Below are 13,149 nucleotides of genomic sequence, written 5' to 3' on the forward strand. Positions count from 1 at the left end.
CGATCCCGCGGAAGACAAGCCGAGAGGCGGGGCGGAGAACGTCGCGCTGTGGTGACGTAGTGTCGCGGGCGCGGGCTGGTGACGTCAACTGTGCCCGTTGTCTGTGTGTGGGGCTAGGGGCCCCGGGGCGGCGGGGGCTCCCGGCGCGGGCGGCGGTGGGTCGGGAGGGCCTGGACATGGCGCTGAGGGGCCGCCCCGCGGGAAGATGAATAAGGGCTGGCTGGAGCTGGAGAGCGACCCTGGTGAGGAGGGTGCTGGGCGGGCCGGGGGCTGGGGAGGCCGGTTGGGCCCGAAACGCGTCCGTCTGACCACTACCTGCTCCTCTTGTCGCCCGACCCAGGCCTCTTCACCCTCCTGGTGGAAGACTTCGGTAAGAGCCTCTCCTACCCGCTGGACCCGGGCTGTGGGGTTCCACTCCTGTGCCCTCGCTGCACAGCCTGGGGCTGCCCTTTCCGACTTCTTTATTTCCCTGATCGCAGGTGTCAAAGGGGTGCAGGTGGAGGAGATCTATGACCTTCAGAGCAAATGTCAGGGGTGAGTGGCTTAGTGCCAGGGCCTTCCCTTACACCCCGAGGGCAAGAGAAGGGCCAGGGGAGGAGGGCCCCTCAAGGGAGGTAGTGTAAGAATCCCAAGTTATAAAATCTCATACACGGAAGCACCCCTCATCTTTGGGTGCCCTCCTGATCAAGCTGGTATTTTTTCTCGCAGTCTTCCTTCACACTTCCCTTTATGTAGTAGTCTCCTTCCCCCTCTACAAATCTAACTATCCTTTGGAGTACAGTTCAGCGGCTTTTTCTGGTCTTGTTGCAGAAAAGCAGCCCCTTCTCTTGACCCAGGTCACACAGTGCCTGCTGTAATTTATTAATTACTGCTTTCATGTACCCGTGTGCTGGTGGCTTTAATCCCTTCACAAAGATCTTGTATTGATTGGTTGGTGTGTGGCATCTGACAAGGCCCCTCCAGGGTGACCAACCTCAGAACCTTGTCTTGGTCATCCTGCAGACTAGAGGTGTGGAGTGCCCCTCTACAGAGACTACAGTGCATGAACCAAGAGATCTGTTTTTATCTTTCAGGAAAGCACGGACTGTTAAGGTGTTCATTTGCTTTTTTCACTGCACTGGGGCCCAAGCCTTGGGGTTCACAGTGAGAATTAATGTTTAAATTCCTTGATCAGAATTTTTTTTTTCTTGCCTTACTTTCTGTTCCTACCTTGTCCTGGGCCACGGGTTCCAGCTTTTCATTTCTTATCCCAGAAGCTGATGCTTGACTGTGCCTGCAGCAGGCTTCTGGATGTGAAGGCTCAGAGCCAGTTTAGGCATTGTTGGAAAGAAGCCAGGATAGAGGTGGGATCACGGGGAGGGCACCTGAGTGATAACACAGTGCATGGGAATAGGCAGGAAAAGAAAAGGGATGCTGATTGCCTTTCCCCACTTGGCTGGTCTAGCTTTGCCCCTTACTTTCCCCAGCCCAGTGTATGGATTCATCTTCCTGTTCAAATGGATCGAAGAACGCCGATCCCGTCGCAAGGTGTCTACCTTGGTGGATGATACGTCTGTGATTGATGATGATATTGTGAACAACATGTTCTTTGCCCATCAGGTCTGCTGGGCTCTGTGTTCCATCTGGAGGGTGGGATGCTGCCATTGTCTTTGCTGGGAAGCGGAAGTGGGGGAAGTGAGGGGGAATAGATAGGCAGATACTATGAGTAGCGGTTAGAGAAGTCCCCTGGCAGAAGGAACTGAGCTCTGAGTTCATTATAAAAGGGAGTATCTTTAGAGCAGGCTGGTGGTGAGTCTACTCTGCATGTCCCCAGACATTTGGGGGGCATTTAATTGAATGAACAAATATTGGGTGGAAAGGAGGGAAGCTGATGAGTTTTCTTGTGCAGATAGGACTGTCTCTGTCTGGGTCCTCATTCTAAAGGAGTTTGGCTTAGGTGAGGCATGCTGTGTATGAGTGACTGTTCTTGGGTTTCACAGTTGATCCCCAACTCTTGTGCCACTCATGCCCTGCTGAGCGTGCTCCTGAACTGCAGCAACGTGGACCTGGGGCCCACCCTGAGTCGCATGAAGGACTTCACCAAAGGCTTCAGCCCTGAGGTAGGTCGCAGCAGCACCTCAATCCTGGCTCACAGCTTGCTGCTCAGATCTGACTCCCAGGCCCACATACCATATGCCATTTGATACTGTGAGGCCATTTTCTTTCAAATGATTTACCTTATGTTTGACCCTCAGATTTTAGGTTTAATTGTCAGGAAAGACCTAAGGAGGAAAGGAACATTCCTTTAGTGACACTATGTTACAAATTTCTTTGTCAGTCTGTACCAGGCCACATTGTTTTCCAGTGTCCACTCATTACCGTGCAAGATGAACCCCATCCTTCTGGGGCTCTGGAGTTCTTTTCTGTCCCCACTAACCTTTCAGCAAAATCAATCTATGCTGCTACAGGTTTCTGGAATTCCTCCAGATCTGTTGTCCAGAGCTTTGCTTCCCACCCAGAGGCCCACCTGAGAAGTTGTTTTGTTTTATTTTGTTTTTTTTAAAAGATTTTATTTATTTATTTGACAGACAGAGATCACAAGCAGGTAGAGAGGCAGGCAGAGAGAGAGAGAGGAGGAAGCAGGCTCCCTGCTGACCAGAGAGCCCGAGATCATGAGATCATGACCTGAGCCGAAGGCAGAGGCTTAACCCTCTGAGCCACCCAGGCGCCCTGAGAAGTTGTTTTGATGTGTTATTTCCTTCTCTCTAGAGCAAAGGATATGCAATTGGCAATGCCCCAGAGTTGGCCAAGGCACATAATAGCCATGCCAGGTGTGTGGGAGCTATGGGAGCTGGTGGGAGTGGCAGGGGGAGGAAGGGTTGTCTCATTCTGGGCCCTGAGCATGTCCTTCCCTAGGCCTGAGCCACGCCACCTCCCCGAGAAGCAAAATGGCCTTAGTGCTGTGCGGACGATGGAGGCATTCCACTTTGTCAGCTATGTGCCTATCACAGGCCGGCTTTTCGAGCTGGATGGGCTGAAGGTCTACCCCATTGATCATGGTAGGGACCCACTGGGTTTTTTTGCTTACTTTCTAGGGAGCTGGGGTTCAGGGTCCCCAGGTGCTTGGGACCCACTAGCAGGGGGATGGTGTTGAGGGCATTGTCTCTGGCTGGATGGCACCCTGCACTGCACTACCTGACCACCCCAACTCCCTGACTCAACTGCTCTCCATCTTCCTTTCCATTTCTGGCCTGTCCAAACTCAGGGCTTCCCCCCTGCTGACTCCTCATGTTGGTCTTCCCTAGGGCCCTGGGGGGAGGATGAGGAGTGGACCGACAAGGCCCGACGGGTCATCATGGAGCGAATCGGCCTCGCCACCGCAGGGTAAGGGCTCTGTGCTTGCCCTTCCCTCTGGAGCTGTGCCTCCATTGGGAGAGACACAGAAAAGGGAAAGCAGTGAGGTCAGATGACTCATGCAAGGCCACATGAGGAATCTGGCCAGGTCCACTTTAGATCTTGGGCTTCTAACTCTTTGCCATGTTTCTCACCCAGGCTGCTTATGGCCTGCTTTGGGACAAACTGGGGAGGAGCATGCATTGGTGGAGCCCTAGATGGCCCAGACATGCTGGCTCACTTGCTGATAGGCCCTCATGCAGGTCATGGGCAGTCCCTAGCTCAGCTCCTGCCCAGCTAGCTCATAGCTAGCTGTTGCCCGCCTGCTGGCGTGGGGCCTGCACCTATGGCTATAGCTGTGACTTCAGGGAGCCCTGCCACATTGTTTATCTCAACCCGATGGTGGTGCTGGGGCGAGAGCTGTTCTTACGGTTGTGGCTGTGACTGCAGGGAACCCTACCATGACATCCGCTTCAACCTGATGGCGGTGGTGCCCGACCGCAGGATCAAGTATGAGGCCAGGCTGCATGTGCTGAAGGTGAACCGTCAGACAGTACTGGAGGCCCTGCAGCAGGTGGGGACCCTTCCTGCCATCCCTCTTCCCCTCACTGGGGTGTGGTGTCTGATTCCCAGATCACTCTTTATTACGGATCTGTTGAGCTTCACTTGACCATTCCTTTCCTTTGCTTTCCTTGTGGGAAAGCTGGGACCTGGGGTGGGGAGGGGGAATAGCTTCTAGGAGGAGGTTTGGGTTCAGCTGTTGTATTTCCTTGTGAGCGAGTGAGTAGAACCAAGGATGTTTGCTGTCCAAGCGAGTGACTGGGGTCTGCTTTCACTCCTCTGAGCCTTGGATTCTGTTTTTAGCTGATTAGGGTAACACAGCCAGAGCTGATTCAGACCCACAAGTCTCAAGAGCCACAACTGCCTGAGGAGTCCAAACCAGCCAGCAGCAAGTCCCCCCTGGCGCTGGAGGCAGGCAGGGCCGCAGCAGCCTCCGAGGGCACTCACACAGGTACCCTTGGCCTCAGAGCCACCCATCATAGCTTGAGCTGAGAGGCCCAAGCAGAGCAAGTCTTTTTGTCGGATGCACTTGGGTAGAGGTTCAAAGGCTCCTAGGGATGCCTAAGGCTGAGTGTCTGCAGCCCTTTATTCTTGGAACATGGAGAGCAGTCATCACCTAAAGAAAGGTACCCGTGAAGGGCTGACATTACCACAGTTCCTGAACCTTCTTTATAATAAATATTCCCTTTCCAGTTTTCTTAAGAGGCTTTTTTTTTTTTTGGTCTCCCTCCCTCCCTTTTTCCATCTCATCCTTCATCTTGCTGTGGGCCCATGACCTAGAGCTTGTGGACTCTCATCCTGTTAGCTAGCACACCTGTTCTCTGACAAGAGAGGAGGGAGCAGCGTTATATCTGGGGAGTTGGTGGGCAGGGAACTTGTTTTCTTGAGGGTCTGCCTGAAGGTCCTGCCTTGTGCTCCTTGTCCTCTCAGATGGTGTGGAGGAGGTGGCTGGTTCGTGCCCCCAAGCCCCAACCCACAGCCCTCCCAGCAAACCCAAGCTGGTGGTGAAGCCTCCCGGGAGCAGCCTCAACGGGGTTCCTCCCAACCCCACTCCCATTGTTCAGCGGCTGCCAGCCTTTCTGGACAATCACAACTATGCCAAGTCCCCCATGCAGGTGAGCTGGGAACACCCTTGGCTGAGCCCCTCCAATGTTCTTGAGAGGCTGCAACAAGCAGTTTCCTTAGGTGGTTCCTTGGTGTTTACCCCATACCAAGGCCTCGATAGCCAAGTCTCTGCTACCTAGAAGCCCCCCCACCCCGCCAGGGGCTTAGAGAGGGAGAGAACTCTGACTTTCAGTCCACTCACACAGCAGTGGGGCAGGATGTTTAGGGCATGTGCCTGGTACCACTTGAGGAGTTAGGTCTTGCTGGCAAAAGAAAGGCACGTGTTTCAGGGTGCTCTGTTTGTCTTAGATGTCTCGCATAGGCAGGTCGTGTGGGTGGGCAGCAGCCTCCCCGGGAATCAAGGGTGGGCTCAGAACACCTAGGGCTGGGTGGACTCTGACCTGGAGAACCGTGTTGGCTTTCGGCTGTGACTGCTGTATCCAGCCCGGGCTGACTGGTCGCTCCTTATGGCCGCCCTTGGTCTCTGCCCCAGGAGGAGGAAGACCTGGCAGCAGGCGTGGGCCGCAGCCGAGTTCCAGTCCGCCCTCCGCAGCAGTACTCGGATGATGAGGACGACTATGAGGATGATGAGGACGATGACGTGCAGAATGCCAGCCCTGCCATCAGGTCAGCCTCAGCTCTGGAAGGCTAGAGGCTTGAGTGCTGCAGGTCCTACCTTGACTCTTCCAGTCCATGTCTGAGGTTACCCTTTAGCATATACTTTGGAGTGCCTGCCGAGCTCAGGGTCCGTGGGAGGCTGGCATGCAGGGCTGACTCCAGGCCCTGGGTCCCCAAGGCTTCAGAGGGCTTGAGGGAGTGTTGACATTTAACCAGATAATAAGGCCCGTCCTGTTGGAAGGCCTTTCAGCTAGACCTCAAAGGATTGGATGAAGCAGGGATGGAGGAGATGGGGCGGGGCGCGGCTCTGTCAGAAGACCTGGCATTGGCAGAAGGCCAGAGTGAGGCAGCTGGAATAGAGGTGTCCTTTGAGAACACGTGGCTGTGGCTTTTGGAGCTTAGGGTGCCAGGCTCAGCATGGCCAGGTCAGGCTCTGGACCCAGTGTGAGGAGTTGCAGTGTCCATCCCTGGAGGCCGGGACGTGTCCAGGGCTATTCTGGGCACTGCTGGGCAGGGTCACCCGGCCCCTTCCCATGGCTCACCTTTCCTTTGGCCTCCCCAGGTATAAGCGAAAGGGGCCAGGCAAGCCAGGGCCACTGAGTGGCTCTGGGGACGGGCAGCTGTCGGTGCTGCAGCCCAATACCATCAACGTCTTGGCCGAGAAGCTCAAAGAGTCCCAGAAAGACCTCTCGATTCCTCTGTCCATCAAGACAAACAGTGGGGCGGCCAGCCCGGCTGTGGCGGTCCCCACGCACTCGCAGCCCTCACCCACCCCCAGCAATGAGAGCACGGACACAGCCTCTGAGATTGGCAGTGCTTTCAACTCGCCGCTGCGGTCGCCCATTCGCTCAGCCAACCCAACGCGGCCCTCCAGCCCTGTCACCTCCCACATCTCCAAGGTGCTTTTCGGAGAGGACGACAGTCTGCTGCGTGTTGACTGTATCCGCTACAATCGCGCTGTACGTGACCTGGGTCCTGTCATCAGCACCGGCCTGCTGCACCTTGCTGAGGATGGGGTGCTGAGTCCCCTAGCACTGACAGGTGCGCCTGCGACTGGCTCACTGGCCTCTTGGTGTACCGAGGAGGGGGTGGCCAAGTAACCACCAGGTGTCCTGCTCTCTGAGGGGTCCTCTTGTGCTTTCTCTTCCCAGAGGGTGGGAAAGGTTCCTCACCCGGCAGCAGGCCGAGCCCAGGCAGCCAGGGCTCCAGCAGCCCCGAAGAGAAGGAGGTCGCGGAAGCTGCAGACAGCAGAGAGAAGCCTGGGTTGGCTAGGCCTGGCGAGCCCTTGAGTGGGGAGAAGTACTCACCCAAGGTGAGTCCCTTTGCAGCTTTCTCTTCTAATCTTGCCAGAGGGAAGGTCTTGAGGCACTGCTGCCCGGGTGCTGGGGCCTCAGGAGTGCTGGTGTAAAGGCTGGTGGCGCAAGCCGGGCTCCAGGAAGCCTGTTTGGGTTGAGGAGCCGTCGGAGCCTTGGTAGGGTTTGGACTCTGGCTGCTCCTCCTTGTCTCCAGCTGCCTCCTGGTGGGTGGGCAGGGGGGTCCTTGGATGCTGGCCAGCCCCCCTCAGGGGTACGTTGCGGGATTTTGGCAGGAGCTGCTGGCACTGCTGAAGTGTGTGGAGGCAGAGATTGCAAACTATGAAGCCTGCCTCAAGGAAGAGGTGGAGAAGAGGAAGAAGTTCAAGGTGGGTCATCTCCAGCAGCTGGTCCTCTGCCCATCTTCCCAGACGTGTGACCTCCCGAGGTCAGCTGGTGGCTGCTCCGGGGAGATGGGCTGCAGTGCTCTCATCCTTCTCCCACAGATTGACGACCAGAGAAGGACCCACAACTATGATGAGTTCATCTGTACCTTCATCTCCATGCTGGCCCAGGAAGGTGAGGGGACTTACTGCCGCAGCTGACCTGGCATGCCCTGCTGGGGGCCATGTCCCTCAGGCCTCTTTTGGGGCTTAAGCAGACCTACACGGGGTGGCAGGGGTGCAGGAAGGGCCGGGAGAGCCTCAGCTCCTGGCCTGAGGCGCATGGAGTGGGTGGCTGCTGTGCATCCAGCCACCTGTTTAAGCACCTTGGCCTTTGTAGGCATGCTGGCCAACCTGGTGGAGCAGAACATCTCGGTGCGGCGACGCCAAGGGGTCAGCATCGGCCGGCTCCACAAGCAGCGGAAGCCGGACCGGCGGAAACGCTCGCGCCCTTACAAGGCCAAGCGCCAGTGAGGACTGCCAGCCGCACCCTGCAGCCGCTCTTGCCGCGTGGCCCTCCCAGGGGCCCCTTCCCTGTCCCACTCCTCGTCTTCCCAGTATTACTGAATAGTTCCAGCCAGAGAGCCTGGCCCCTGGGCATGAGTGCCAGGGTGGACTTCTGCGTTATGCCCCCAGGCCTGTCGGGGCAGGACCGCCCTGTGGTGCTCTGGAAACAGCAGCTGGAGCTGGGGCACAGGGAGGTGCTGCAGCTTCCTCCACAGCCGGCTGTGGAGTGGCAGGACCTGGCCTTCCTGCCTCGGCAGCAGAGTATATATTTTACCTACAGAGACGTCTATTTTTCTGGGCTCTAACCCATCTTGCCACCACTGTGTTGACATAGCCAGCTTCCTGACTGCGTTCTTTCTAGCAGTTGTCATCCTGGTGGACCCAGGTCCCCACATCATGCTGGAGTCATGACTGCAGGGTCCCAGCTGGGGGCCTGGATGGGCATTGGGCCCTGCGGCTCTAGCCCCAGCCACCAGTCATCCCTGTTGTGAGGAAGCCAGGTCTGTTCTTCCTCCCGGGAGAGCTCCAAACTCAGGGACCCGTCTTGGGGGCTGGTTTGGGAGTGGGGTGTCTTCGTAGTGGGGGAATGAGCAGCCCGCTGGGGTCCCATGGCCTGAGTAGAGAGAAGTGTTCAAGCTGTTTACTGGCCTGTAAACTCCCTTCCTGGCTTTGCTTGTCAAGACTGTTCTCTGCAGCAAGGCTCTGGGGCTCTTTGCCTTCAGTGTTGTAGCCCTGGCAATGGGCTGGCCTTGGGCTCCTGGGCTCTGTCCCTGGAGCCCGGGGTTCAGAGGAGCCCCTGCCCAGCTCCTCAGTATTACCACGTCTCCCTCCTCTTAGGGATAGCAGAGACAGGGCTGCTCACAGGAAGCTGACACCCCTCGGCTCTCCGTGCCACGTCAGCTTCTTCAGCCTCTACAAGGCATTCAGTGGGGGACAGCAGGACTAAGGCACCCAGTTGGGGCCCTGGTGTTCCCAGAGGGCCTAATGCCAAGGGGCAATGGGCCCAGCACTGTCTCTGGAGCTCAGGCCCCAAAGAGAGCCCCATGGCCACTGCCAGATGGCTTGGAAGGTGATCAAAGCAGGCCCCTTATCTGTACATAGTGACTGGGGCAGGGGATGGCTGGCCAGTGTCGCAGCCACCTCTCTGTGCTGAGCACAGCCTGACTTCTCCAGTCCCTGTAAATATTGGATCAATGAATAAAACTCTCCTAAGAAATGAACTCTCCTGTGGTTGCTGGCCTAAGACTTACAGGTTAGGTTGTGGTGAGAGGGAGGACCTAACCAAACCTGGGCTGAAGGTCCCATGACCAGAGGGGTGAGAGGTATACATTCTCAGGCATCCGTCCTTCTGGGGCAGATATTCTTAGGACTGTAGACCTAGGATTTAGAACCTGAGCAGAGACGGGGCTTTGGGTGGGCTGTAGAATCTGGAAGAGGACACTTTGGGAGGACAGAGCCATGGCTTTCATCCAGTTCTGATGGCCATGCTACCTGAGCAGAGGTGGGGGCTCTGGGCTGAGGAGGCAAGGTGACCTCTGGTGGTCTCACCCGGCATGCTGTCCCCGGAGAGGCCCCCTTGGAGGGCACAGCTCTACCCTTGTTCTGTTTGGACTGGTCCAGCAGGCCAAAGCTTTCCCTCTGCCCCGTCCCCACTGCTAAGCACATTCACTCCTGAGGCTGCCACACCACTGCCCTGGCAGTGAACCCTGTGGACAGGCACTGATACAAGCAGCAGAAGCCCGCTGGACTGCTTAGAAAACGTATTTAATGGCCCCAACTCTTCTTCCTGAGTCTAGTAGTCCAGAGCACAGATGAGCGCCACACCACGCTTTATCCAGTGTCGCTGGGGCTGATGGGAGGGGAGCTCCACAGCAATGATGTAGTTGGTGGAGTGGCCTGTGGTCGATAGTGTTCCTGGAGCAGGCAAGAAGGGAGGGTTAAGTTGTCTTCACAAGAGCAGGGACAGGATAGGGACAGGATAAAGGCAATGGACTCAGCAGACTGAGCTGGGAGCAAGCAGGGGCCCTGAGCCGAGAGGAAACCTGCCTGGTGAATTGGTCTGGCCAAGGCTCAGACCTGCCCAGGGTTATTGCACTGACGACTGAGGACAGGAATGGGAGAGTTGGGGGCCACTGCTCACTCCCTGTTGGACCCAGCCCAGGCCCACCTCCCATCTAAGTCTTTTACCCCCCTGAACCTTCATGAGCAGACGGGGGCTCCCAAGGCCCAGGTGGGTCTGCTGAGGGAAGCAAGAGGATGGGGAGCTCAGGGGCCACTTTGCACAGACTGAGCCCAAGCTCTGGGCATTCCCCTCCCTGCCTGCTGGTGGTCTAGCTCTGTCCTGGCCCGGTCACTCTCAGGAGGGCTGACTGGCCTCTGTCAGCCATCCTGTTCAGCTAAACTGGGCCCCCACCTGTGGTGCAGGTTCCCCACCCTGGGCCCGTACCTGCTCGGGTCAGTGTCTTGTAGATGGGGCACAGGTAGAAGTCCTGGTTCTGGATCTTGCGGTTGTGCGTTGGCAGAAGCCAGATAACAGCCATCTCTGTGTATAGCTCCTTGGGCCGAGACTCAGCCAGCTGGAAGGCCACAGGGTCCCAGCGGGCACCTTCCAGGAACAGTCCATGGATGTAGCACCCCTCACTGGGTCTTTTCTTGAGCTCTGACACGGACTGCTGCAGTACCTGTGGTGGGCACACAGACATGCCCCTGCACATGTAAACACCTGGGATCTGGGTTAGGATTTGGGTCAGGAGGCACAAACTCCCTCCTGAATTCTGCCCACCCGCCCATTACTTACCCACCATTTTATTTTATTTTGTTTTACTTGTTTCTTTTTAAGATTTTTACTTATTTATTTATTTGAGAAAGAGCAATGGAGAGAGCGCAAACAGGGTGAGGGGCAGAGGGAGAGGAGAAGCAGACTCTCTGCTAAGCAGGGAGTCCAACACAGGGCTTGATCCCAGGATCTTGGGACCATGACCTGAGCCAAAGGCAGATGCTTCACTGACTGAGCCACCCAGATGCCCCTCTCCCCCACCATTTTAATTGGCCGCCTGCAGTCTGTGTCCTGCCCCTAGGGATTTCCTGGGGGCTCATAGCCTCCTCTGGTTTGGCTCTCCCTGCCCCCCAAACCCCACTCAGGACCCCCATCTGGCAGCCAGCTGTGGCCTCAGCGCCCCTCCTGTAAATACTGGACCTGTAAATACTGGGGGCCTGACCCAGGCCATACCCCAGCCTGACCCTAGCCTGACCTTGGCTGTGTGCAAACCTGGAAATCAAACGAGATGGTGTCAATGGAGATGACAGATTTGCGAGCAAAGTTCTGCAGTGTGCCCGTCAGGAAGGCCTGGGGGAAGAAGAAGCCACTGATCCAGAAGACAGCTGGGATGCCGCCTTGGATCCAGGCCTGCAGGAAGTCCAGGCGCTGCATCAGGTCCATGACCCACGAGGACAGTGGCTTGAGCGATGGGTAGGCCTTAGCCTTCCAGAGCTCGGGCACAGTGTTGTTGTACAGGCTGGTAGCCATCAGCTCCAGCTGTGAGGACATCACCACCAGCCCCTTGAGTGCCTTGAGCAGGTCTCGAAGCGTCTCTGTGATCACCTGCAGCAGCCGGTTGTATCTGTGGGGCCAGCAGCAAGGAATAAGGCAGCAGACCAGGGAGGGAGTAGTACCCGTACTCCTCAGTTGTAGACCACAGACAGACAGGAAAACAATGGCACTATGTGGGGCTAGGAGCACAGAGCTGAGTCAGGCAGCCTGAGTACTGATCTCAGCTCTGCTCCTTAGCACACGTGTAACCTTAGGTTACTTGACCATTTGGGCCTTGGCTTCCTGTTCTGATGGGAGTGGGACAATAAATATGGCTGCGCCCGAGCACAGACTTGATGTTGCACCTGGCCTGGAGGAGCCGCTGCTGCCATTTCTCTATGATAATGACTCTCCACACTAACTCAGGGCTGGGGGTGGATGGCAGGGGGATTACCGAATGACCTCCTGGACTAGCACCGTGTTCATTGACTCCTCATACAGCACGGGGTACTTGGCCATTACCAGCTGCAAGCTGATGGGCTCAGGAGTCTGGAGCAGAATACTGTGGGCCATATCCTCCACTATCTGTGAGGGCAAAGGAACACACACAGGGGATCAGGGCCAGCACCCCTTACTTAATTCTTGCCGGATTCCATAGGCACTGGGTTCCTTCCCACAGAGAAGCAGGCATGATAGTCGGTGGGAGACTGACCCTGCCCAACCCATTGCTCTCTGTCCCCTGCAGCCACCTACCTCCTCCCGGCCCTGGCCTCCCATGGAGGATGATCTGGGTTGCAGCTGGATGATGGCACCAAGCAGGGCATAAGTCTCATTCTGGGCGAAGGTGATGTTGGCATTGTCGTGCAGGCCAAAGATCTCAGGCATGTCATTGAGAGGGAGGCCTTTGATGTAGGAGAGGTAGCCCTGGAGAGTAGGAGGGCCACAACTGAAACCTTGCTCTACCCCCAGCCTGTGGTTGGTGGTGGGGGGGGGGTCCCTCCAACAGAGCACAACTCCTGCTTGCCTCCAACTCTGGACACCCTCGTGCATCTCCCTCTTCTTAGGGCTGCATGGCTTCTGAGGGGCTGTGTGGGTAGCCTTTGCCTCCCTCCCAGCCCTCTTCCTGCTGTCCTCCTGCTCCCTCATTCAGCTGTTCCAGTCACGGGGGCTTCTCTCCTTCCAGTGAGGACCCACACTCCGACACACACCCTAGCCCTGCAGGCCCCGCACGCATCTTAGCTGAAGCCCCATGTCCTCTGGGACCCTTGGAAGAGCTGCCCTGCCTCAGCTGGATAATTACACTTAGCTCCTTCTGGCCTCTCTCCACAGAGCCCCAGCTCCTGGAGGCAGGGCCTGGGTCTGCCTCCCTCACTGTGGCTGTGTTTGTGGGATGGAGTAATCCATGAAAAAGAGCCACTGAGGGGCCAGGACCATGCCTCCCCTCACCCAGCTCCCGGGTGCTCGCAGCACCCCAGCAGCCCGGCCTGGTAGGCTGCCTGGGCCATCGGGGACGTGCTCACATTGAGGTCATAGGTGGGCTGGATCTGGTGGTAGATGCCGGAGGCGCTGTAGCTGTGATCGTGGAAGAGCACGGAGGGGCTGTAATAGTCTTCCAGGATGTTCATGACACAGCGGCGGTCCCAGTCGTCGGTGACGCGGCCCCCATAGTTGATCTCCCCAGCCGTGTACTTCAGGACCTACGGGGTGGGTGGGTGAGGGCCCC

General features: G+C 57.0%; 2 protein-coding genes across 4 annotated transcripts in view; one reads left to right on the forward strand and one right to left on the reverse strand.

Annotated features, from left to right (window-relative positions):
* Window positions 1-50: 50 nt before the first annotated feature.
* BAP1 (BRCA1 associated protein 1) lies at window positions 51-9,117 on the forward strand. Its single transcript, XM_004738134.3, has 17 exons — window positions 51-242; window positions 341-370; window positions 480-534; window positions 1,467-1,599; window positions 1,980-2,099; window positions 2,749-2,810; window positions 2,896-3,038; window positions 3,285-3,363; window positions 3,823-3,946; window positions 4,237-4,384; window positions 4,864-5,048; window positions 5,531-5,664; window positions 6,218-6,696; window positions 6,807-6,967; window positions 7,244-7,336; window positions 7,454-7,526; window positions 7,731-9,117. The coding sequence occupies exons 1-17, from the start codon at window positions 206-208 to the stop codon at window positions 7,862-7,864; spliced, it is 2,190 nt and encodes a 729-aa protein (XP_004738191.1). The 5' UTR covers window positions 51-205; the 3' UTR covers window positions 7,865-9,117.
* Window positions 9,118-9,645: 528 nt separating this feature from the next.
* DNAH1 (dynein axonemal heavy chain 1) overlaps window positions 9,646-13,149 on the reverse strand; it is a 75,613-nt gene continuing 72,109 nt past the window's right edge. Inside the window, exons 73-78 of one of the 3 annotated variants that reach the window (XM_045079199.1) lie at window positions 12,947-13,123; window positions 12,180-12,350; window positions 11,881-12,011; window positions 11,166-11,517; window positions 10,344-10,578; window positions 9,646-9,811 (exon numbers count right to left, since the gene is read on the reverse strand). In XM_045079199.1, coding sequence (XP_044935134.1) covers window positions 9,690-9,811; window positions 10,344-10,578; window positions 11,166-11,517; window positions 11,881-12,011; window positions 12,180-12,350; window positions 12,947-13,123 — 1,188 coding nt within the window. In that variant the 3' untranslated portion in view covers window positions 9,646-9,689. Of the gene's footprint in view, window positions 9,812-10,343; window positions 10,579-11,165; window positions 11,518-11,880; window positions 12,012-12,179; window positions 12,351-12,946; window positions 13,124-13,149 lie in introns of those variants that run through there. The other 2 variants (XM_045079202.1, XM_045079213.1) reach the window with 2 other exon arrangements.

Source organism: Mustela putorius, unplaced genomic scaffold, assembly GCF_011764305.1.
Source record: "Mustela putorius furo isolate JIRA1106 unplaced genomic scaffold, ASM1176430v1.1 tig00000095_pilon_pilon_pilon, whole genome shotgun sequence".
Classification (NCBI taxonomy): Eukaryota; Metazoa; Chordata; class Mammalia; order Carnivora; family Mustelidae; genus Mustela; species Mustela putorius.